Source organism: Lissotriton vulgaris, chromosome 7, assembly GCF_964263255.1.
Source record: "Lissotriton vulgaris chromosome 7, aLisVul1.2, whole genome shotgun sequence".
NCBI lineage: Eukaryota > Metazoa > Chordata > Amphibia > Caudata > Salamandridae > Lissotriton > Lissotriton vulgaris.
In genome coordinates this window covers 454,783,095-454,810,125 of record NC_141695.1, presented here as the reverse complement: position 1 = coordinate 454,810,125, position 27,031 = coordinate 454,783,095, and the positions used below count along the sequence as shown (strand labels likewise).

The 27,031-nt window shown below is 44.6% G+C and overlaps 1 protein-coding gene across 2 annotated transcripts in view; it reads right to left on the bottom strand.

The window, feature by feature from the left end:
* Positions 1–6,658: 6,658 nt before the first annotated feature.
* Positions 6,659–27,031, bottom strand: part of LOC147701848 (CD209 antigen-like protein C) — a 473,405-nt gene continuing 453,032 nt past the window's right edge. For both annotated transcript variants that reach the window (XM_086930481.1, XM_086930482.1), the window contains one exon: positions 6,659–10,053. In XM_086930481.1, coding sequence (XP_086786607.1) covers positions 9,882–10,053 — 172 coding nt within the window. In that variant the 3' untranslated portion in view covers positions 6,659–9,881. The remainder of the gene's footprint in view (positions 10,054–27,031) is intronic.

The following is a 27,031-nucleotide window of genomic DNA, read 5'->3' as shown; positions in this document are numbered from 1 at the left end:
CACAATGTAATGTCATAGAGCCCAGGGCCATCATGCATACAACAAGACCACAGGGACGCATGCAGATATCATGTTGAACTGGCTATGGGCACATGCATCCGGCCCCTTTACTGACCAGGCCACATGTACAGTGATGCCTGTGTTGGATGTCTGTGGTTTGAATGTAAGCCATTCGGCACAGAATGTCTGGTGCTGGCAACCACTTGAACATTGGACACCAGTGCAACAGAAACAGAAAACACATGCATAACAGAGTCAACTGCCTCCAACATGGTGTGAGCCAGAGAATGTCCAGAGGACAGCCAACATGCAAACAGAAGTGTCCGTGAGCTGCAGTGCACTGGGGCTGGGACACTAGAGATGAGCGCGCTCATGTGAAGAAAAAGTCTCGGATTGTGTCCCTTCGATATATTCCTGATGCAGATGCAGTGGGGTGTGTTAGACCTGCATCATCTTCCCCATCAATGTCTCAGGGCCCCAACACTGTTTGAGGTGACATAGCTGTGCAACTGCTCCACAGCACAAGACACAATCCGCAATAGACAATGTTCTACGGTGCACAGAGTCCCAGTTACCTGGAGTGCAGAGCAGGGTATCTTGCCGATGATGGCATCCACGACAGGTCTAAGCAACTCCGTAAGTCTGTCAGAACCACCTTTTCAACTCTGGCAGGTGACGGTTGGAGGTGGTCCTTCCAGTGGTGGCGTGTGCCTCCGGCGGTGATGCAACATCGGGCCGGTCTGGACTCACTTTGGTGTGTGAGCCCTGGTGGACCCCCACTGGCTGTGGTGACATGGTTGTGTCCACTGTCCACTACACTCCATACACCAGAGGTGTATGTCAGCGTGGATATGGGTGTGTTCTGCATACTGTGGTCTGTCCAGCACATCACCGCCAATCTTGGCATTATATACTTTCCCAATCATGGTTCTACTGCATCCTTCACACATGCCTGGTTGCCACCTCTCTCCATATTTGCCTATTGTGTGGCTGAGGTGCCATGCTGTTGATTGGTCATGTTCACGGATTGCCCAGGTTACCATTGTAAGTTGTTCTATCGTGTCTGGTGGATGGGCATGTTGTTGTGCATGTTGGTTGTGAATTTGTGACATGTGCATTGGCAGAGTAGTGGATTGCATGGTTGTGGAGTTGAGGTGAGTGGGGTGTTAATTTTGAACTTGCCAAGAGGCTGTGCATTTCCCTTATTGCCATCCTGGGAACGCTGGTTGCTGATGGACTGTCGGAGGGTGAAGGGATCATGCACACTGGCTGTTTATTTGGAGGAGACATTGGTGAAGGTCCCACAGTGTTCTGATGTTGCCTGCACATTGATGTGTGACATGTGCTTCCTGTTGGGCTGATTGTGTGCTGTGTCACCAGGGGCACAGGTGGGACATGTGTGCAGTGGATTGCCCCCAACACGTGCGTGCATCCGGCTATGGTGTATGGTCCTTACTTGGCCTCCAGCGGTTCCTGCACATTGTGTTGGGCGTATGGGGACTGGGGTGCCAGGGTGAAGGTGATGTCCAAGACAGGTGTGGGTGACTTGGATGTGGCTGGCTGTGAGACTCCGCCAACTTTGGCAGGTGTTGTTTGGGGTGTGCCAGGGGCCAACAGGGGCAGCACAGCCAGCAGCTTGATGTGGGGTGGGATGTTGGTTCATTGGTTACAATGGTGTTCATTTCCTGCTGCTAACGTGCCTTATCGCGTGTTTTGTGTTCTTATCACCGATCTGGTTGGTCGTTGTGCATGTTGAGGTGCCGTGTTGTCTCAGCTTTTTGCACAGGAATGCCTACTCTGCATCTCATTAGCAATAGTTGCAGGGGTCCTCTGTGGCTATGTTTTTTGCGGCTCCTATCGTGGGAAAACTGGTGCTGTGGGCTGTTAGCACCAGCTTGTGAATGGGGAGGTAGATTTATCATGACTTTGGCTGCTATAAAGTGCTGTTAATTTGGCGATGGCTCCTTGTGAATATGCTCCATAGTATTTTAATAGGATGAGACCTGAGCTGGACTCGGAGGTACATCAATATTGAACAGTATGCTTCTGTCTACTTACCAGCAGTTCGAAGGCATGCAGATTCACCATTTTGGAACTGAAATGTACGATGCAAATGAAGGGAGGCATTGGAGTTTGTCTATCAAACCACCAAACATAGGGGTCCATTATGATGTAGGGCGGATCGCCACCGCCATGCGGGCAGTGGCCATCCGCCCTACATCATACCCCGCCTGCCACCCATTTCCCCCCCACCATACTGATATGGTGGGGGGACTGTGGTGGATGGAAGGACCGTCCGACAGTTTTCTGACGGTCACACTGGTGACCTGGCGGAAAAGGGGCTGGATATGGTGGCGGTGTCTGCTAGACTCCGCCATCCATATTAGAAAAGCAGTGGGAAGCAGCCCTTCTGTGGCGGCATTGCAGCCATGGAAAGGTATGCAGTTGACTGATTTGGGGGGCCCTTTGCCGGCTCCCAGGATGTTGGGGGGTGAGGGGGGCACATGGGGGGTACCTATGGTACCCCCCTGCATTTGCATGGACGACGTGGCAGGCACCGCACGGTGGATGGAAGGACCGTCCACCGGTTTTCTGCCGGTCACACTGGTGACCGTTCGGAAAAGAGGCCTGATATGATGGCGGTGAATGCTAGACACCGCCATCCATATTAGAAAGGCAGTTGGAAGCAGCCTTTCCGTGGCGGCATTGCAGCCACAGAAAGGCATGCAGTTTACTGATTTGGGGGCCTGTTACCTGCCCCCAGGATGTTAGGGGGCTGAGGGAGGCACATGGGGAGTACCTATGGTACAGCCCAGAATTTGCATGGACGACGTGGCAGGCACCGCATGGTGCCTGCCACGTTGTGAATACAAATGCACACATGCCTTTTTTGAGTTGCGGCGGGTGCTTCTGACAGCACCGTCCGCTGCAATACAAAAAATGCGGGATGCGCCCACCAGTGTGGTGGGTGCATCCTAATTGTGCAGGCGGGAACACCGCACCTGTAGCGGGCGGTCCCATTTCCCGGGGCGATGGCAGGTGGACAAAGTCTGTCCGCCATCATAATCGACCCCATAGTCTTTTTTTGTGTGAATCTATGGTATTTTAAAAGGCCATAACGGTATTAAGTTAATGTAAACTTAGATAATGGGAACATTTAGAAAAGAGGTGTTTTTTGATGATTGTGTGTGTGTGTCTCTCTCTCTCTACATCTCTCTCTCTAATTTATTGGAGAGATTTTAGCTGTATAGAGCCATCAATGCTTTGATCTCACCACATACATCAACACAATTTCTAGCCAATTTACGAATGCCTTCACTGGGGCATCATTAAAGTTTGAAGATGTTTCAAAATGTGTGTGTATGTGTGGTGTGTGTATTTATGAGAGTGCATATTTATGCACACTTTATTTGACACATTTGTATGAGGATAGCAAGTTGATGCTCTTCCAACAAATGTTTTATTGATATTCTTTCTGATCTATTTAATAATACCTAGAGTAGTGGATGAACCTTTAGAGGGAGGGTGCGACTCCTAACAGGTGACAAAGGAGATCCTAATGTTCTCAAAACTCCATTGGGCTTGAGGCATTTAGTGATCCTGCATTTATTTATCTTTTTCTTGACCTATTCTCCTTTACTGTGAATCTGTAATTCCTTGGTTCTTACCCAACAAGAACAAAATATCTCAAAAACTGCAGCTACACATCACTGTACAAAGGTTCTTGGAGTGCGTGCAATTGAGGATTCAGCAATGCAGCCAGAAGTGGTTGTAAACTGCAGCAACACACCCTGCATGTAGATTTCTCACATGTTCAAACGTTCTCACCAAAAAACGTAGCGACAATTTTCTTAATAAACCTTTCTTGGGAGATTCTCCTACAAAAATCTATTTCACAGGAGAAAATGTCTTGTACTAGTGGGTTTTGCAGAGTTTTTCTTTCACCAAAATCTACCTTATGTTAATTTTTAACTTACATGTTTTAAACGTCAAGAAGTTCAACAAGTTGGCGAAATAAAAAATAAAAACTCACCAAGCGGGCACAGGCAAAGTTGCAAAACTTTCAACGCCACTAGTCTAGTGATTGGCTTGCCAAAGAGCATGATGAGAACCCTTGAGTGGATATTTGAGCCCCTTACTAGGTTGAACATTTGACTTAGATTTCACAATGTTGGGAATATATTTTGGATCCACATGCTTGTTTTCAGTTGAATGAATTCTAAATTAAAAACACAAATTCTTCAACCTGAGCAACGCTAATAAATCATAATGTCCATATCAATAACACTCCTTCTCGACTTTGTAGTTTCCGTCTCCTCTTTATTTTTTCAATTTCATAAATTTCAGTTGTATCATCTCATCCCTTGGTCCAATCATCGGTTACAAATCTTTAGAAGAATTTCGTCTGTATTAACAAAGATCAAAACAAGTTTTTGCCAACACGTGTTTCGTCTGGCACTTCGGCCAATGACTTCGTCAGGGCAATCCAACTAATATTTGAGAGCTGGTATCAATAAATAAAACGCAGTTCCATAAGATCATAGGACCAAATATATTCTCAAACCTTGTAATAGAGAACTATCGTTTTAGCTTCAGGAATCAATTCAATCTAATCATCATCGTTTCAAAATTACTTCGTTCATGCAAATCTCTAAGAAGCGCTCTTGTATTTCATAACGTGATAATGATCAAGTGTGTCGAATGGCTCAGAAATATTTCTCGTGCTCAAACCAGCAACAGGGCGATGTACCCCTCATCTGGCACGTGTATTAGTCGGCGTCTAGCGGCTTGTGCTTGGGATACATCCTCTGCACAACATGAGTGACCCTGGCCTTACGGAAATGGATTTCGCACAATGCAATAGTATTATCTGTATTTTACAGGGTCTATTATGTTGCTACTGTGTGCCAGTCTTATTTGTGGCTACCCATAACACAAAGGAGGTGTGTTGTAGAAATTTAGATGGCCCTTCAGTGCATGAGACTATTTGTCTGTGGTGCTTCAATGCAAAGTCAAACATTGCTCATCTGTTTACCCACACAGTCTAGTTTACCTATCGGTTAGAGTTTATTCTTCTTTGTATGGAAGAGAGTCTTTTTTATAGCTGTCTTGATTCTTTGTTGTTTCTTTAGGCAATGCATTGAAGCATTTAACAAAAGTGCACACTTTTTGAAGAGCATAAAGACTTTTAAAACCAAAGGCCTGATTAATTTTGTCGCTGACGGGCCATGGTTCTGCCAGGGTGATGGAGTAAATGACTCTGTTGCCCAGGTAATGGGACTGCCCAACGTATCTATAAATGACCGCCAAGCTGGCAGTATTTATACAGTATTTCCAGGAGCCGCCATCGTAGTGATTCGTGTCAATGTAGTTCTCTGTTTGGTGCAGGGTTCTGTCTCCCAAGGCGAAGGAAGCATTTATTTTTTTCTCTGTCCCTTACTGCCACGGTTTGACTGGCTGTGACGGGAAGTGAAAAGTGACCTCTAATTCCACCCATCTAAATCATGTGGGTGAAATTACAGGTCTGCCTCCAATGCCCGGCCACTGGAGGGGTTTTAATCACAGCAAAGACTGAGTAATCTCCAATGTGATTTAAACTATGGTCCGTCTGCATCTAAATCAGGTAGGCGGACCATTATCCTGGAGATGACCATACTCATTCACCTTTCATTCACAGACTATGCATTGTCCAAAATATATATCGGGCCCGAAATTAAAAAACATTCTTCGCTAATTTTAACATGTACTCATAGATTCACATTTAAATGACAATACAAACGTCCAATGCCAGTTCCATCAAACAAATGATACGAATATCTTAGTTTAAAAAAACAGGACACATATAAAAGATTCCTGTATAAAAAATTATCATAATTTAGTTTTTTGTTGGGATATTTTCTGAGGCATTGGTTTAAAGTTATAGAGGGGCATATTATCAAGAAACAGCGTTCACATTATCGCCGCTTAGCGGCAGAAAACTGCTGCTAAAGTGGCGATAATGGGCTTGATAATATGCCCTTGTGAATTCCCATAGAAACCCATGTTCTGGTGTCAACATGGGCTTCTATGGGTTTTCTCTACGGCATATTATCAAGCCCATTATCTTCGCTTTAGTGGCAGTTTTCTGCCACTAAAGCTGCGATTATGTTAACGCTGTGCTTGATAATATGCCCAAGTTCCTTTGAAGGGTGAACCCAATGTGAGGGTGGGGGGCGCCTATTCTGTTGATGAGTGCTTGGAACACTGTTGACAAACGCTTTTCCGAATCTCTCCCTGCTGCTGCCTGATGGCTGCTGTAATAGATCAGTTCTAAGGACAGCTAAAGGGAGCCATCTTGGACATCATTTTGCCAGGGAATGACCCATAATAAGAGATTCTGAAATCACCCTTTGCTATTTGGTTTCAACTTTAATTGTTGAGGAATGATGCTCTCCATTTGCCATCTTCCCTGTTTTTGGGTTGAGTATTTGAGACCTCTTGTATATACTTCAGTATAAACATATATGTGTATATATTGTGTGGGCTCTGGAGATCAGCCCTAGGACTTGTCTGCTTCCGCTTAGGGACTTTTTTTTCTGTTCAACTGCCTCTATTTAACTGTCTTGATAGAAAATAACAAGTAGAAGTCAGTAAAATACCATACCACAATTGCTTTCTGTTTGTTCAACTGCCTCAATTTTTTTTTTGTAACTCTTTTTATTGAAAATGAAAAACAAACAAGGCAATAACACAGTACAATAGGATATCAGTCCAAGCGAGAAGGAGGAAGAAAAATATCATACAATAAGGTGCTCAAGTCATATTAGGGGATGGGAGCAGGGGAGAGACAAGTACGAAATCAATTATTTCTCTTACATTACGAGGAATGGCAGGTCAGGGGGAAAGTGGAACTTCAGGGACCTCCATAAGAGGAGGAGTGCAAATGTCTCCTCAGTAAGTATTCCAATGACCCCATACCTTACCCCATTTCCTGGGTCTCCCCCGTGCTACACAGACCGTTTTCTCCCTGAACATGCACCAGTCCATGTTTTCCATCCAAGCCTCTACCGTGGGAGATCTAGGAGAACCCCACAGCTGCGCTATATCCCTTTTTGCTACCATATTTCCTAGGGTTGCCCACTGCGCCTGGGCGACATTATAGTCATTTGGTTCCCAGACATTCAGGAGACAACGTCTGGCCTCGGGCAATAGAACAACACCAGTAGCCTCCCTCATCTTATTGTGTATCCCAATCCAAAAAGCAGCTACCGCAGCACATTCCCAAATTATATGCAGAAACGTCCCAAGCAGCCCACTACCACGTTTACAGAGACCATCTTCTGAATAACCCATTTTAATCAAGCGTGGGCCAGTCACATAGACTCTATGCAGGATCTTCAGTTGCACAAACCGGAGACGGGCCGGAATTGCGACCTCCTTGGGAAAAGAGATAGCAGACTTCCAATCCTCATCGTCTAACTCAAGACCATCTCGGGTCCATACATCCCAGAGGGAAACCAACAGGTCAGTCCTACCATTAATCAGCTTTTTATAAATCAAAGAGATAGTACTATCTGGCACATGACCATCCAATATTCTATACTCAAGTGGAGAAGACTCCGGAATATCTGCACTCTCAGGAAAAACCGAAGTCAAGGCATGATGGACCTGAGCATATCAAAAATATTCCCTGTCGCTCAGGTTGTACTCGGCCTTCAATTCCTCAAAAGTCTTAAACTTGCCTTTCACCCAGAGGTTACCCACTGTACTAATACCGATCATATCCCATTTTTCAAATCCTTTTGTTTTCCACAGGTTACCCAGTTTCCCGGAAGCAAAAAGCGGGGTCGCACGGGTCAGTCGATCCCTCCATCCCATCGCATTGTTAGCACAGTGCTAAGCCCGAACAGCGATCTTTGTGGGCCTGGAAAGTTTCCCTCCATACAAACTAGTATAAAGCGTTCTATAGTAATCGCCCCCCGGCAACTGCCACCTGTCCATGGCAAACGCCGGGTTCAATCCGGGGCTATACATACCATGATTAATGGCCCCCAACTGAGACGCCCAATAATACTGCTTGATATCAGGGAGAGCGATGCCACCGTCATACCATGGAAGTGTCAACTTGGCGAGGGCGATACACGAACGTCCATCCCAGACCAACTTCCTCTGAAGACCCTCGATGGTATGAAAATAACTCGCTGGAATTACATCAAAGGTGTTCTGAAGTGCATACAAAAATCTCGGTAGCGACATCATCATGAGTTCTTCCCTAAGGAGGTGAGGACATCGAACAAAATGATTAATGACTTAAGGGGCGAAGTCAGGTACAACAATATATCGTCCGCGTAAAGCGAAATACGATCTTTGAGGTGAGGGGCCCATCGGATACCCTTCATCGACGGTTCCCATCTAATCCATGCAGCAAGGGGCTCAAGAGCAAGAGCAAATAAGAGCGGAGATAACGGACAACCCTGTCTCTTGCCCCTTCCAAGAACGAAGGGCTCTGAAACCCGACCATTCACCACCACTTGCGCCAACGGTTCCTCATACAGGAGCCTGACCCAGCCTATGAAGCCAGGACCAAAACTAAACTTGGCAAGTACAGCCCACAAATATGGCCACTCCACCGTATCAAAAGCCATTGTGGCATCCAAGGAGGCCAAGATGTCTGGCTCACACAATGACGAAGTCCTCGCGAGAACACCATTTAATGTCACAAATTCAGGGCCGTATTCCGATGTGGAATGAAACCGGACTGGTCTGGATGAATCAAGTCGCCAATTACCTTTATTACTCGATTAGCCAACAGCTTAGCAAGGATCTTGGGTTCCGCATTAAGAAGTGATATAGGCCTATAGGAGGACAGCGGTCCCTTGTTTTCCCTTTCTTATGAATCACCACAATGGTCACAAGATGCTGATCACGGGAAAGGAAGCCACCATCTCGCGATTCCAGGAACATGTCATGAAGATATGGCGCGATTTTATCGGGGCGCAGTTTATAAAGTTCAATGGGGAGACCGTTAGGTCCCATCGCCTTACCCAAACGAATAGAGCGAATCAGATAGGCTGGGCAATGCAATGTCGTGCAACAATAAATGGGAGTCTTCTTCCGGCCTATCAGATACAGGCGAATACACTTCTTGGAAATGTTCCGCAAAACTCTGGACAATCTCCTCGGGTTCAGTCACACGCGGACCATTTACTTTCTCTATCATAGGAACCACACGACTGGCCCTCCCTTTTTTATCAAACCATGCTATCAGCTTGCCAGCTTTGTCCCTGACATCGTACAATCGACCCTGCTGCTCCCTGCCCATAACTTTTGCGGCATCTGTAACCAGCGCCCTATAGTCAATTTGCTTAAGACGCATAACATGTATCCTCTCACGGGTGACTCCCACAAAAAGTGACGTTCCCATGGCGATTGGGGCTTGAACATATGCCCATTAGCCCTTATTTACAAGCCCCTTGCGCCACCGGTGAGTCACATTTAACATGGGAAAAAGTGATGCACCTGTGGCCAAGGGGCTTGTAAATTAGCCCCTAAAAGTGACACACCATTGGCACAAGGGACTTGTAAATAAGCCCCTAGAAGTGACACACTGTTGGTTAAAGGGACTTGTAAATAAGCCCCTAGAAGTGACACACTGTTGGTGAAAGGGACTTGTAAATAAGCTGCATAGTTTTGAAAGCCACTTTTGCAAATGTTTAGCTGGTAGGAGGCAAAAAGTTTGCATATTGTTCATGTGCCCTAAAATTATTCAGGTGTGGGGAAGGAAGTACAACTGTCAGAACGGAGTGCAGTATCCTAAAGTCAGAAATGTTTTAATGTTTCTTAGAATTATGCTTTTGTGATTTAGTTTCCATTGATCCTCATTCAATGTGCGGCTGGTGTCCTTAAGCCCCTTGCTCGTAAGCCGACAACATGCCTGCTGGTCGTTTGCACACTCTGAATTTCGATTTCTGGCATCCGTCGTCATTCCATCCGATTGAGGTGGAGGACACAGTAAATAATTCCACACAGCTCTCCGATCCGTCTGTATTGTTGGGCTCACCACACTGCCAAAACCTGCAATGAAGGGAAAGTTATTTTTAGACAACAATCCACGGGAGCATAAGCTTGTCTCACAATGCTGGCTTATGTTTGGCATCAGGACCAGCGATTGGCAAGAGGGTGCTGGGTCCAGACCAAGGTGGGCAATCTACAGAGGGGCGCACAGAGCTCTATGCGTTAAGATCATGCAAATAGCAGCGCCTTTCTCACTCGGCTCCAGTGATTTAGTTAAAGTGCTTTTAATCAATAGCATTATGCAGACGTTTTTAACAAGCCGTCTACGACATTCCTTGCCCTCCCATTGCTTTCTCAACCCCTGCCACTGATAGAGCATCATGTTATCCTGAAATTTGTAGGGTTGCTTCATAATCACAGTTACTCCGCATCCATATGTAATCTGGGTTGAACTAAGCATTTAATTGTTAGAACATGTAATGTAATAACGAACAATGTATGTGTAAGGCTAGAAAATTAGTTTGTGTTAGCTGAAAGTGTAATCGACATTTAAAATGATTTAAAAGTGCACTATAAGAATCTGCACGTGTAGGGATGAAAGTACCTTCAAGTAAAGAAATGTAATGCTTAGAAATGCAATGTTATTGATTTCGCGTAGGTTTGGATGTGTAAAGGCCTGAATTAATTGAATATTCACATTTTGCCATAGAAGGCCTGTTCGTGGTTTCTTATATTAGCAGGGTCGAGAAGGTGTGAAATGTATTTTTCCTTGGGCAGGGTCTCAATTGAATGTAGTCAGCAGATTTGCATGTACAAGGTTGATTTGTTCTCATGCCTTCTGTTGCAGGTGCATTCAGGACCGGACTGGCCATAGCAGGCACCGGGCAATCCCCCGGGCAATCCCCCTGGGGGGCGTTTTTGTTACAGGGCCATTTTTACAGCATAGCTGCAAAATCGGCCCTGTACCAAAATCGGCCGAAAACAGGCCCCGGTAAAGAGCCCAGCGGCACCTCCAACCCCCGAGTGGGGTTGGGGGGCCGGCCGAGCACTTTGCCAGAGCCGGTTGTGGTTCCCAGTCAGGCCCTGGGTGCCTTTTCCTCGATAGCTAGACTGATGCTCTTTGTTTTAGAAGTTAGGTATGGAGGAGACCTGTTACAAAGTAGCAGTGGAATTTAATGATTGGAAGCTCGATGGAGAAGCCTGGGACCCAAGGACAACTCAACCGTTCTTGGACGAAGCACAAATTGTGGAAAATCACCTGCTGAAGATGTGCATCCAGAGAAGGTGTGTCAGGGCGTGTTCTCGGAGTTGTTAATTTTGTATTAGGGACAGTGCTCTGGGGGAAAAGAGAGGCAGATGAGGCAGAGAAGGCTGATGAGAGCAGAGAACCATTAGGAGGGTAAGAGAAGGGATAGATTCTAGGATGTGACTTAGATAGTTTCTGACCCTCTTCAATGTGAATGTACTTCTTAGGAAGTATTCACAAGCTGACACCTTTTCTTGACTTTGCCTGAAGGATGTTATGTAGGGATGTCACCTTAGTATTAGCTTAGGGACAGAATTAACCAATTAACTTTTCTTTTTCTGTAATCTGATAAAGACTAATTTGGATATTGGAGCAGTTGCTGCTTGTTTAATATTTTTTGAATTGCTTATCCTTTTTACATTGCACCGAATTAGGTTAATTTGTTGAATGAATTTTGTGTTGGTGCCTATTTATTTTTTCAACCTCGTAATGAGGTGCTTGTATGGTCAATTTCTTTTGGATTTGTAATAAAACCCTTAAGTTGGAGTCAGTGATCTTTCCGAGTCTAAATTGATGAGTCTTATTGATGAAGGCGATTGTATTGGTTTTGTCCCGTTTACACTTCTCAGCAGATTAAAAGGTCCAGTCGACCGAAGATCCTTATAAATGGTAAGATCTGATGAAATTGAGATCAGGATCTGGCATAATCAGTTGGTAGCAGAGTAGGATGGTTATCTTTGGAGTAAGGGGAGATCTAGAGGGAGGTAGTCATTGAGTCCACATTGTCGTAGAGCCCAAGGTGACAGTCGTCCAGAAGATAGCAAGCGGAGAACCACGGATGGGAATCGACGGACAGTGATGGTGCGGCGGAAGCAGCAGTTCGTGGGAGAGTGAGTATGAACAGGGTTGTGTGTCTGTTAGATTGTTGTTTTGTTTTGGTTGTGTGATGTCTTGCAGAGTTGGAATGAGAGTTGAGTGATTGTAGTTTCGGGCTGAACGCGTGCAGTGCACGAGATTTGATTTTGATATCCCCGGATAAGAGATTGTGGTGTAGAAGACACCCAGAGTTGAAATTGTCTGACCGGAGATTGTGGGAGTCATGAAACGTCATTGACTAACCCACCGGTGATAGGGAAATGTGTGTGTGAGTGCATGAGTAACCAACGCAGGTCGAAGGTTATTGTAGTAGAAAGCAGAGTGATTGGATCCTATCGATTGAGTACAGGACTGTCTGGCCGTTCGTGGGCAGATAGTCTGTGTCAGCTGTTTGGTCGTTTCACGTAAGCATGGGCGAATTTTGCGAATCTCGCGTTCGCGAATTTTGCGGATTTGCGAACTCGCAATCCGCAAAATCCGCGAATTCTCGCGAATTTTTTTTTTTGTGTGTTTGCGCGGGTTTCTGCCAGTTCGCGAGCGTTTTTTACAATGTCGCAAATTGCGAACTTACCTGTCGGGTCGCAAGTTTCGCGAACTTGTTGTTTCTACGTGTCCAGCCTGTTTGGGACACTCTTCTTCATCACTGCCACTCTCTGTCACCACTGCCACTCTCTGACTACTCATGCCACCCTCTGGCCCACCCATGCCACCCTCTGTTTCATCACAGCACCCTCTGGTTGTCCAGTCAGTGTACATTATTGTGGCAACGCAAGCACACCTTCCCTGCCTCAAGTGACCTGAATTAATTTGGGGCTGATTAATGTGTCACAGAATATTTTTTTAGCTGGCACCTGCTTCCTTAGTGCTTCCTGATTAGTGATCTTTTGCACTTGCTAAGTGCTTTCATTGTTGCAAAATTAGTTACAACACCTGCCCTGCCCCAACTGACAATAATGCATTAGGGGCTGATTAATGGATTTGAACTTCCAGCCTGGCTCCTGCTTGTCTCCCTTAGCTGTAATTCAGGACCTTTGTGGCATATGTGTAACTATTCTGAGGTTCAGAGCAGGGTCACATAATAGTTTCAACTGGCAACTGAACTCTGGAGGGGCCCCTCAGGAAGCACTACAGGAAATGGCTACTAATGATGAGCCTGAACTTTTGAACCTGGTAAGTAGTTACTTTCAGTTTTGCTAAGATCGTATTTCTGCAATTTTGCACTTATTCGCGGGGCGCGAACTCACGCGAACAGTGCGAACAGTGCGAGCAAAATCCGCTGCTCGCGGATTTGCGGATTTTGCGGGAGATTCGCGAATCTCGCGGATTGCGAATTTACTGAAAATCCGCAAAATCCGCGAGCGAAACGGATTTTCCGCCCATGGTTAGTTTCACGGACAGACTGTTTCCAGAGTTTAGGTCAACAATTGTGAGAGACTGTCTGGTCATTTGGTGGACAGACAGTCAGAGAAATGACTGTTCGGTGGTTTCGCGGACAAACAGTTATTTCATTGTATGAAAGAGACGCATGAGTGTGTGAGAGACAAGGAGGGGAACTACTGCAAGCGGAGGAAGAGTGACGTCAGAGAGTGCTGCGCTGCGATAGGTCGGTTGGTGTGAAGCCGGGCTGGTATTGCTGGATTGTCATCAGGAAGTAAACAAACGCTGTGAAAAGAGGAATAGTTGATTTCACCATCAATTGTTTTAAAGTTTTACGAGATATGTGTAGAGGAGATAGAAGGGTGGTTACTCAAGGAGGAGAAGAAGCTCCGGCCAAGGATACCCCAGTCTATTACATGGCAATGAATGTGGGGTTGCATACCATACTTTGGCTCGAGAATTGGCATAAAATGACGGAAGGAAATGAAGAATTTACTTTTCCCCGCTATGGTCCTTTTAGGTTGGAGGTGTTGTACCAATTGAAAACAGTGATGTCTTCCTTACAACATCCTCCCAGACAAACTCAGTGTGATGCGCTCCATGCGTGGATTAGAGCAGCCCATTACAGGAAAAGAGATCGAAGTCAATAAAGAGTGAAAAAGTCGATAAGGGCATTTCAAGATGCGAGATGGGATGCATTGGAGAAAAGATAGAGAATAGAAACTATTGAGGGAGATAGGCTGTTTCCGTTGGTGGTGTAGGTAGGAGATGCCCAAAAGAAGTGTGTGGAGGAGGATGATAGTGATACCAATGACACCTTGATAGAGAGACTAATATCAGAGAGACCATCTCCATATAATCCAAATTCAGTAGAGGGAAAGGCAACAACAACAGAGGGAAATGGAGGGTCACAGACTCAGCCTAGTGCAACAGTGTTTGGGAGAATTTCAACTGATACTGAAGGGATGGGAACGCAGACCAGATCAGAGACTCATGGAGTTGCAAGTGTTACAAGGTTACCGGATGTTCTTACAGTGTCGGTTACCATTGGCCCCATAGTGTCAGTGTACGATCCAGACCAGGTGAAGAATGGGAGTTTGGCACAGTCAGTAGCAGGAGAAGGAAATGGTTCAGGAGGAAATGGTACAGTAAGTGGAAAAGCTCAACTACCGAGGCCCATAAAATTGAGTACCCCATTGCCAGCCACTGCGGACTCCTCAAGAGGACAAGTGGATGAAAGGACAGTGAGGCCAAGGTCACTTGCTGACTCAAGATCTGATCTAAGGATATGAGAACCACCTGTGAAGAATCAGAATTACAGGGTGACAGGAGGTTAGGATCACAGAAATTCAGGGAATAGACCAGCTCTTAGGGACATTGCAGAAGGGAACCAATGTGGGGAACAGAGTAACGAAGAAGTAAGAGGAGCACCTAGTCGAGGAGCCCTGAAAGTTGCCATAAGAGCAAAGATGTTGGATGTGGTGAGGTTGAAGGCTGAGGTAGATGGGATCAAGCATGGGAACTGGCCTTTGGAGAGGGTGGATCTTTACGAACCTGACGAGTTGTTGTTTGTGGCAAAGGGTGTGATTCGCAAGGCAAGTTCAGCACATGAGAAGTTAACAGATTTGGCAAAAAGACGATGTAGAACTGTCCAAAACGAATATGTTGCAGGGAAGTCATAGATTGCAGTACAGTGACCAGGAATTAGAAGAGAAAAGTGTTATAGGGCTGAAGGCTCACATTCGGGAATTGATCATAGGGATACATGCATGGAGTATGCTTGACAAATGGGAGGAGAGGTGGTCCAAAAAGATGAGCACCAAAACAGAGTAGGAGAGACACCGCCCCCAGGAGCAGGAATGATATGAGTGGAGAATTACTCTTTGCGAGAGGTATCCAATGAAGGGTATGTACATGTGCCTTCAAGTAGAGGTGACCTAGCAGCTTTTACGAATGAGTTTCCTCGGCTGAGGGAGAAACCTGTTGAATGGTACAAGCAGGTTGATTGGTTTGTTAAGATCTCAAAGGTGTTGTGGGTTGACTTGAACACATTGTTTGACATTGTAGTACCAGGCGACTTGTGGCCAGCTTGTAAGGTTACAGTGGATTGGCCAACTTCTGAACCAGATAGGGATTCTGTTACAAATGGTCCTTCACCGATTGTCATGAAAAAGTTTGAGCATGTAATCACATGGCTGAAATCCAAGATATCGCCACAGGACATTGATTGGGTCAAGATAGATTGAACCGTTCAGGAACCAAAGGAAACCATGTATGAGTATTATGAGGGGCTCCTACAGGCCTTTAAGCAGTACATTGGGCTAGACACTTTAGACCCCAAAGATATGGGACAGTTTGTTTCCAAGTTTGTCCTAGGCTTGAGACCAGAAATTAGCTTTATGATTCAGCATCATCTGATCTGCTGGAAGAATAAGTCAGTAGATGAAATAGTGCGATATGCCAGGTATTGCAGTGACAAAGTGGACTTGAAGCACAGAAAGCTTAAAGATAAGCTGATGCTAGTCCGAATGCAAACTGCCAACTGAGAGCTCCAGGTACAGCCAAGTTGAGGAACGCTAGGAAAAAGACAGGAGAATGATCAGGGAGGAGCTCAAAATGCCCAGGGCCAAGTAAAGGGAAAGCCTGTAGATTCCAAGACAGGGGTGGATGTGGAGACACTGAAAAAGACTACTGCGTGTCATCTCTGTCACAAAATTGGGCATTGGAAATGCGACTGTTGACTGAATCAGGTCCAGCAGGAGGAAGAGGAGGTGGTGCAGGTACCTGAGGTTGTGAATACCGTGATGAGATCCAGGTCCTTGCAATGGGAGACACTGGCACCACAGGTGCAAGTTCCGCAACCTCCGAGGATTCCACAGGGAGCTAGGACGTATCGACAGATGCCCCTGTTTGAAGATTTCTATGAGTACAGTCAGTCCTGTTACAATAATGGTGCCTGAGGGGGGAGGAGAACTGCACTCTTGGTGCAGTCTTCGAGGTAGACCAAGGGGGACTGTTTGTGGAGGCGTATATTGGCGGTCATCCTACCTCCTTTTTGGTTGATACTGGTGCTACCCGTTCTACTGTTAGATCTGCAGCAGATCCCAACCTACCCCTCTCGGGAAAATCTATCCAAGTTGTAGGAGTAGTGACAAGAAAATGACTAACCCACTGATTGAACTGATTCCTGTAAGGATAGGGACTTGCCGTGATTGACACCAGTTTGTAGTGTGCGACTCAAGTCCCGTCTGCTTGTTAGGCAGAGACCTCTTGTGCAAGCTAAATTGTACCATCTATTGCACCCCTAAGGGAGTTGAATTGCAGACCAATGATAATGATGCGACCTTTAAGGTTGCAAATCAACACTTGTGTATAGCGATGCACCCTGTGTTGACAGTGGAAGAGATTCCACTGTATTTGTGAGACTGTGTCTCACAGGATGTGTGGGATTTCACAGGAGAAGAGATTGGACTGATTAAGGGTGTTGAGCCAGTTAAGATCCAGGTCAAGCAAAATGTTGAGTTCCCTAGAATGCCAAGGAATTTTGAAGGAGAAAATGAACAGTCCATGCAATTCGTCCATTATGGGATTACAGAAGTCGAGTGGGAAGTTCAAGATTGTGCAAGACCTTCAAATTGTCAACACAATTGTTGTTCCATGTTGTCCAGTGGTATCCAATCCATCAGTGATACTATTCCAGATTCCATGAGAGGCCGAGGGGTTTACGGTAATTGGCTTGTGTCAAGCCTTCTTTTCGATACCCCTGCATGAGGAAATCAAATTTTTATTTGCTTTCCGGCTAGAAGATCTTGTGTTAACATGGTGTTGTATCCCTCAATGATTTACAGAGAGTCCATCAATCTTCAATCAGATCTTGAAGAAAAACCTTGAGAGTCTTGTGTTGCCACAGAACTCTGTTCTCGTGCAATACATTGATGACCTCTTGGTTGCGTCCAAAACGGAGGATGCTTGCAGGATTGACACAATTGCTTTAATGAATCACCTAGCAGAGAATGGACATGAGTTGTCCCCGAACAAGTTGAAGTACTGTTTGAGTGAGGTACAGTACTCGGGTCATCGAATTGAGAAGGGCAAGAGAAAGGTGTCAACGGATCTCATTAAAGCAATCACGAGTATGGCTGTGCCTACCACTCAAAAGGAGGTAAGAATGTTCCATGGGATGGTTGGCTACTGTCGCCAACGTATTCCCAATTTCTCCTTAAGGGGGAAGCCTTTTCAGAGGCTGACACACAAGGACGTGAGTGATCCGGTGCCAAGGGACAAGGATTGTTTGAGAGCTTTCTAAGACCTGAGAGAGAACTTGTGTTGTGCTCTGGAAATGCCTGACTACAACAAGTCATTTTCACTTTACTGTTGTGAGAGGGAAGGTTGCGCATTGTCAGTCCCGACTCAGAATCATGGAGGTGTCCGTAGACCAGTTGCCAACTTTTCAGCTACTTTAGATCCAGTAGCATCAGCGTTGCCTGGATGTTTCAACTCTGTTGCTGCAACTGGTGTCAGCATTGAAAAATGTGAAAGTATTGTTATGGGTCATCGTTGATTGTGCATGTACCCGATTCTGTTGAACTGTTGATGACAAGGACTAAGACACAGCACTTGTCCGTAGACCAGTTGCCTACTTTTCAGCTACTTTAGATCCAGTAGCTTCAACGTTGCCTGAATGTTTCAAATCTGTTGCTGCAACTGGTGTCAGCATTGAAAAATGTGAAAGTATTGTTATGGGGTCATCCGTTAATTGTGCATGTACCCTATTCTGTTGAACTGTTGATGACAAGGACTTAGACACAGCACTTGACCAATAGCAGACTCACATGCTACGAGCAGGTCATACTTGCTGCAGAGAATGTGACTCTGAGAAGGTGTTCTGTCTTGAATCCTGCTACATTGATGCCTTTGCCAAATGTTGATGATGAAGATTTTGAGGACCATGACTGTCTCGATGTGACTGAACTCTGCACCAAACTGAGACCTGACATTGTTGATGAACCTCTGCCTGACCCTGATGAGATCTTATTTATCGATGGTTCATGCCCAAGATACTATGTTGGTCAGTTGAGAGCAGCGTTTACTGTATGTACCATCTCAGGAGTGGTTAAAGCTGCTTGTCTAGAAGGAGTCTGCTCTGCACAGGTGGCTGAAATCATTGCCCAGACTTGAGCCTGTCTGACAGCTGATCAAATCTCAATCACCATTTACACCAACAGCCAGTATGGGTTACGGTGTGGTTCATGATTACGGACAGCTATGGTCTCAAAGAGGTTCTCCCATCAGGAATGGGGAATATGTTAGACAACTGTTAGAGGCTTTGCAGTGTCCTAAGGAAATAGCGGTTGTGAAATGTACGGCACATGGGAGGGGAACAGATTTTGTTTCTCTCTGCAATAAGTATGTTGATGAGGTTGCACATTTTTGTGCTGAACAAGGGTGTATGTTCACTGGAGATTACACAGGAGGGAGCAAAGAAGGAACCGAGCTCAACATGATGTTAGCCCTGGTAGACACTTGGGATGAACTCAAGCACCTTCAGGACGAGGTCTCAGAGCAGGAAAGGAATGTATGGATCAAGTCTGGATGTGAGAAAGGGGATGTTGATATTTGCTTTTCAAACGATGGGCTAGCAGTGTTACCAGATGGCCTTTTGAGTCTGATGGCAAGACATATTCATGGTGCGGTGCAGATGGAAGAGATGCGATGGTACGAGTGTCAGACAGACATGGTACAATCCATGATTTTGTGCGGTTGCTGATGCTGTGTGTCAGAGGTGTGTTACCTGTCAACAAATGAATGCTGGCAAAAAGACTGTGGTCACTTAAAGTCACATAGGGAGGTCAGGAGGACCCTTTAATAGGATACAGTTGGATTTTATTGAAATGCCAAAGTGTAACGGGTTGAGGTACATTTTAGTGGTAGTGTGTGTGTGTTTTCACAATGGGTGGAGGCTTACCCAACACGAAGATGTGACACCCTCACCGTAGCAAAACTCTTATTGATAGAGCTGATTCCTAGATTCGGTTTTCTAACCTCTTTGAAGTTGGACAGAGGAGCACACTTCCACGCGAGATCATGAAGTTGCTTTGCACTGCTTTGAGCGTTGATCAGATACTTCATTGTAGCTTTCAACCGAAGACTTCTGGGATAGTGGAGCAGATAATTGGAACTTTGAAAGCATGAATGGCAAAAGTGTTTGCCTACGTCCCTGACGTGGCCTGATGCATTGCCTTTAGTGCTTATGAGTGTTGGAGGGGTACCAAATAGAAGGACTGGTCTTTCCCCACATGAGATCTTAATGGGGAGGGCGATGCGGTTGCCAGAGGTGCCGGCCACAGCATTGATAAACATCACTGATGACTTAATCCTTGATTACTGCAAAGGACTAGCTGATGTGGTCTGTTCTGTGTATCAGCAGGTGCAGGCTTGTCCTGTCCCAGCTGCAAGCAACCTTTGCCACAACCTGTGTCCCGGGTATTGGGTACTTGTCCATAAGCACGTGAGGAAGAGCTGTTTGGACGCTCGGTGGCGAGGCCCTTACCAGGTGATACTGGTAACGAACACTGCAGTGAAATGTGGAGGATTGCCAAACTAGGCTCACGCATCTCACACCCACAGGGTTTCAGTACCCTTGGAAGAAAAAGCACGTCTCCCGCTGTGAGGGTTGCTGACAAAGTTAGCTGTTCACCAGGCCGAGCTGAGGGGGGTTACAATGTCCCGAACCAGGACATTGACTCTGAGGAAGAAAGCCAGCCTGGGAGTGGTCCAGAGTCAGACTCAGCAGAAGGAAGTGGTGCGCAGAGTGACCAAGGGGAAAGCAGAAGGGCTAAAAGCACAGAAGAAGTTTGGCCTGGTAGGCAGAGAAGGTTGAATCTGTGACTGGCTCCTGAGAGAGATCCTGCTCCTGTGTCCGAGGTCTCTGAATAGGAGGAGAGCGACGAAGAGTAGAATCAAGCCTGAGGAGGTCCAAGAAGACGAGGGTGCCTTGCCCGAGATGCGCTGCCCCGGAGTGGACTCGGCTACTGATGATCCAAGTGGTACTGCTGGTGCCTGACCTTGAAATCAAAGGGGGACTGACAATCACAGTTCCGAATCCTCCGGTCTTGAGTAAGGTGCGACTCCTGATCTTACACATATTCATTTTTCCGTCCTTTGGATTTGAAGCATCAACTCAAGAACTGGTAACCGTCCGTCTTGAAATATTGCTACATGTTCTAGCTGCAATAAAATCTGAAATTATTGTAGATTGTCAATGAACAGTGTTTTGTAAATAAGCGTTCCAAAGAAGATAACCTAGGCCCGAGTGGAAGAAGAATAAAATTAGGGACTTTCCGTTGGAGAAGAAAGAGGGTTAAGGAAGTATGTGGACTGTGTAAATAACTAACAAAAACTGTTGAATCAGGGGTGGGGGGATTTCCAGCTCATCAAGGAGCGGTGCTTGGACTGTTTAAGCCGCAACTTTTTGTGGAGCTAGAGACTTCAAGGATTGATTGCTGAAATTGATGGAGCAAGGTTTCAAACGTACAGAAACTTGCTTAGATTCAATCCTCTCGAAATACCATGTGGTGAATTAACTAATATGTTTTGTATTAACTAATAACTGCATTACACAACATTTCTAATATCTAGGGGAAGCTTGTCAATGTGCTTTTACTAACAGTAACCCGATTGTATTAAAATGGCCGATGGAAACGCAGGAAACTTTCTGCGAATGCGTAAAAACTACAACCACGTAGTGTGACATACTTTTGCTTTTGGTGGGAATATCTTGCAGCTGCGCAGTAGTGCCAAAGACGGCACTTCAAACTTCACATGCTAATGCAAATGCTCATGCTTGAACTAAACCTTGTGTGTTCTGCTAAACCTTTAATGCTATTGTTAAAATAAAGTAATGGGGTTAGAGTAGAAATAAGTGGTATACAGTGCATTCATTTATTTTTGTATTCTAATATGTTTTTCTTTATATTTCTTGACAGCTTGTATTTGGGCCTGACGGGTGTTGCAAACTCCATTTTGAAAATAATATGCATGCGCATAAGAACACTGAATCACTGAAGCTCTGTCATTGAACTGCAGCCAATTCTCATCTTACCCGCGATGTTCCTGGGAACCTCATCCTTTGACCCAAAGAAAGAAGGAAATACTGACTGCATCTAATACATTGCATATGAATTGAAACTAAATATTGCTGGGTGGAATAAAAATCATGAGAAAGTAAATTATGGGCGGGAACATTGATCAATTACATTGAATGAAAATGATTTAATACTGGTATGGTGTGATGACCTTGCCCCGTCTTTTTGACCAATCAAATGAAGAGAACACATTGAATTTGCTATATTAGGGGGGTGGTACATACTCTGAAGGGGTATAACTAAGGTAGGCTTAGTCAGTTAGATTGTCCAGCTTCTCACAGACCTGTCACTGACCCAATGTATGCTGTAGGAGATCGTGGATGCCGCAGACTTCAGAGGGCTAGTCGAGCACTCTAAAACATAGTTCCCTCTAACATGCGCGGGTGAGCGCTCATGCACAAGTATTCCTCTAGCACGCACAAACACTTGCAAATCGCGCATATTACCATGAGTCCATTCCTCAACCACATATGTAAATATACATATGCAGATGAACGGGGTAAAACGGTCACTTTCTGGGAAAAGTGTAAGGAGTAGTGGAGGTGTTTTTGCAAGGCCAGACAGAAGAGCAGCTATTCTGCTACGGATCTGTATGCTGCAGATTACAAAGCTCACAGCTTCTACACTTGCTCTGTTGATGTCAGGAGCCAGAAAGGTTTTGCAGTGGTGGCATGGTGTAATGGCAGTGTTGCTCACTTTGGAATGGAGGAGCTGTGTTCGACTGAATGTAAAAATATATATTATTTTTTCACCCCCCAGAAAAGCTTCTGAAATTGCATCCTAATACACAGAGATGTTCATTCAGCGATTCTGTATTAAACCTAACCTAGGCTGTGATCAGGCTGTAATTTGAGGGCACTCCAAAAAGTAAACCCAGCAGCAGCTGGCTATGCACGTAGAACTTTCCCTGCTCTTTCATTGAGAGTGGGGGGAGGGGGGCCAGTGTTAACCCTCAAAGGAAAATGTTTCCAAGCTGTGCATTTTCAACATGCCTTGACTATGGGCAAATCATGTCATCTCCCTGTATCTTAAAAAGAAATCTTAATGAGTCTTTGTGTAATGCAACTGGTGCTCATGCAAAGTGCTCCAGTGTCTGTACCAAGTTAGAGCTATATAAAACAGAAATATACTAGCAACATTTGGGGGTACAACGCAGGAATGAAAGTGCATATATTTATTTATAGTCGTGGAACTGGCCTGTATTTAATCCACAGAAGTGTAGCCGCCCCTGTTATGTGATAGACTGTTCCTAAGCGCATGTTTAAAACCATTCTCTTTTAATAAATACTTTCCAAACATTTGGATGCATTAAAGGGAAACACTTCCACATGCTAAAGAAATACACTTTCTTCAATATTGAATGCAAGTTTATCATATTCTAACATGTTTGTTGAATGTTATACATTTCAAATATTTTCAGAGGTCAGCTCGTACAAATAAGAGTGCAGCCCTTTACCTATGGTGCTGGGGAATGAATGGCTGTGTGTGGCTTTTTTCAAGTGGGACCTGATCTTAGACCACATGCACTTTATTGCCAATTTGCCATGAAACCACCACAGAGACCTCATTGATGTGCAAACTCAGAAAGGGGGTGCAGTCACAGAGTCATGGAAGGCAGAGTCTCTGGCTGTCAACTTAAACTTGTTTTAAATTCTGTAGCAAAGGATTTGGCAACAAGCACAAATGTGATAGTAAATCTTTTCTAGTTTAACGCGTTGCGTGCTCATGGCTGCTCCACGGTGTCATGAGTCAAGGGCGGCCTTTGCTCATGATGACGTGGAGCAGTCATGCTGCTGCCGCTCCGCCCAGGTGGGACTAATTCCCCGCCTGTGCGGTGAATTAGTGAGTGGGTGGGGTCATGACGGCTCCACAGCGTCATGAGCACATGCCGCCTGCCGCCCGTTACTCATGACGGTGTGGAGCCGTCATAAGTATCGGAGCGCCATGCCCAGCACCTAGCCCCTCCCAGTTAATTGTTTGCAAAGACTGCATTTAAAAAAATCTCATGTGGTTAAGACACCATGTGTAGAGATCTTTGTGTGCCCAAGATACCTTAGGGGATAATAGAAAAGGCCATATAACTCTGGTGGTTAATGCAGTTGCTGGAGAGATAGGTGTTTTTGTCTAGTTCATAATGCTGCATAGAGGGTTAATGCATCTCCTGTAAAGCACATCCTGTAACATGCAAATCATATTTTTTTTAGATAGGTAAGTGGGCTATTACTTTTTACACATATCCTTTACGTCTTGCAGTACATAAATTGCAATCCTAATGTAGCATAGTGAGCTATATACCAGCGTCAACAAGTCTCTTGCAAACTGCAAGGCATGTTTTTACAACCCTATTGTTTTCTTACTATATCTGCCATATGTAGCTGCTAACAAGGATTCCCTTGTGTAGTAATACATTTTTATAAATACAGACAGCCCCAGCACTGTTTCATTTTATATCCATACTTTTTGTTTCTCCCAGTTATGTACTCTTAACATATGCCTAACGTCTTAGAGTAAATGCATGTAGCTTATGTAGGAAGGGTAAACAAAGTCAAAAATCTGCTTCAAATGTTTATTTTATGTACTTGACTTGTAAAGTTATATGTGTGTGCCTTTGTTTATCCTCCATTATGTTGGAATCTAGGTGGCTCCCAGACAGGATCATTCTTAAACTAAAGTAGGGCTGCTGACCCTTTAAATGAGGCCTGTGTTTTAGGTCAACTTAAAATGTAAATTGTAAATAAGAAATCCCCTCAACTGCATGCAAGTTTCTGATCAGAACTGAAAGCAGACAACCTGTGGGCTCTGCTCAATGTGTTGACAAGTTACACTGGGATAATTGTTAGCATATTTGACTTGGTCCAGCCCATATCCTGGTCCAAGCTCAAGAATAACTGCCTTATTCTTCTGACTGCTTGCATCAACCCTGCTGTTCAGTAAATATTTATAACGGTAGTACCTTCTGTGTCCTGTCCTTTTCTAAAATTGCATTGCAAAACAGTTGCGAGACTTTATTAAATAGAGCTGTATGTGTGTGTAATGCACCTGTTTCATACTCATTGTAAACAAAGGTTTGGAGTGGTGATTGCCACAGATTTATATTGGTGAGCGAAGCACTCAAATGCATGATCAGTTACTAGGTGCATATAGCCTTGGCTGCAGTGCACAGAGACCTTGAACTGCCACACACAGACAAACAAAATTAGAGGGAACATTGCTCTGAAAGAAGAAGCGGGAGATTGCTGTGGGAGAAGACACCGTCACTTAGAAGGGGAACCAAGAGTAGCTGCAGAGAGGGGTGTGACGCTTGTGTTGCACTTAGCGAAGGTTACTTGTCTTATCCTGCATCTTTCCTGAACTGTTGAATTCTGATTAGTCAGGAGCCCTTTCTTTCCAGCCCTTGGCCAGGGATTGGTCTTCACACCATCTAGGTAAATATAATCTATGTGGTATGTCCTTGTACCGTATCCCTTTCTCACCCTTCCCAGGTACTAACGTCTAGAAAAAAAAAGTTTGCTACATCTTTGAATATTTTTACTTTAATTGTCATTTTCCTACTTGAAAAGTTTATGGCTGCATAATACTGGTACTTGGCTTCCAAATATTGCATAGATAACGTGTTTAAAACTTCCCAGAGTTTGTGGTTATTTCCATGAGAAAGGTAGAAGTTGTTTTCCCTACCTATTATTCTTACTCCTTTTGATCCATCAAATTTAAAGCATTAGAGAAAATAAAGTGACACGGACTTTGGTAAATCATGGTGTACAGGTACATGTCATAATAAGGAATTAAAATCCTGATAGGCAGGAGAAAAAGATTACTGGTTTAGAGGTGTGAATGTTTTATGGGCCCAGGTGAGTATGTTAGTCCTGAACTGGTAATCTTGCGCCATCAGTATTTCTTTGGTAGCAGAGCTATGATTAGGGTTTAGTTAAGATAGGTAGTTAGTTGTGCACCAAATTATTATTGATTTTATCTATTAACCAAAATCCGTTTGTATTGTTATTCGTTGCCTGGAATTCCCCGGGGATATTGAATAGCGGGTGGTAAATGGAAGCCACACTGCAGTGAGGTTACTTGCCTTGATGAAGTAAGTGCGTAAAATTAGGTAGAACTTGAAGCACTGGTTAGGGATTATTTTTCGTGTAAACGTGAGAGTGATTGTTAGCAAAGGAGTTTGCTGGTGAAACTTTGGTCTTATATCACATAGAAATGGTAAGTCTGAAGGAGTAGCAGGTTCTTTTGTAGTGTGGCATGGGCCTTACATGCGCACATTGTTATGTTAGCATAGGCGTATTACAAGTTTATCACAAGTTTAAACACCATTTTACCTTTTTGCTGCTTTTGCACACCACACTATATGTAACTGTTGTTGTAAGTTTGGCTGCGTGAATTGCTTCACATGAGAATGGCTTGCTTTGTTACAGCTCGACCTTAGTCTGCACAGTGAGTGCTGAAGCCTCCAAGGTTATCAAAACAATGTTCGGTGTTTTTCAGGCTGATCGTCTCATGCACTAGACATAACGTGCAGGCAGCTGCAGCTGTCTGAAAATCCTGGAGTCTTTAATATCACACTGCATGCATGTTTTACACACTCTGAAAGGAAGCTATTGCAGATCCTGATGTGATTCATTTCTGCTGATCTTGGAGGTATAGGGTCCCCTATTCAAGCCTAAGAGACTTTCTATATTTTATACAAATACTTCCTAGCTATGGAGGGTGGCATACTAGGTGCTACATAACCTGTTCCCACCATCATTATAATATGATTTCTCCTTTTGTGTTTTATGGAGTTGTAACAATACTGATCGTATTATTTTTAATCATATGTCTGCTTATGCTCGCAAAAATACTGCATCTTTGAGCACGGCGTTAAAATAAATAGTTTAAACTTTTATTGTGTCTCTTTCTTTACCCATGTTGCGGACTGGTATCAGAATATAATGAAAGAGTGTTCTTGATTCCCACCATTCCTGAGAGTAACCTAAGTCACATGTTCTGGGTTGTCTAATCACTGGTAACTTTGCTATTGGATGAAGAGCTGATGTGACACTGATGCTAGTCGGTTAAGGGGTTCTAGGTACTGAGGTGAGTTTTTTGTCCTCATTTAATTGTAAAAAAACCTTGGTGTAACTAGGCGAGTTTTCACCAGTTTCTGGTCAATTATTTAAATTCTTAATCGCCTCAATAACCCAGGGAACAGCACCTTCGGAGTCGATAGAAAGCTCTAATTAAATGAGGACAATCTCTCTTGACTGCGAACATACAAGAAGATATATTCTCAACACAATTTTAAGAGGCAGGGCATGGTACTCATTATAACTGCTTATCTACAATACTGGAAGTACCTGGAATACACGATTTGAAGATCAAGCCTGAATTCCGAGAGAGATGCCCTACG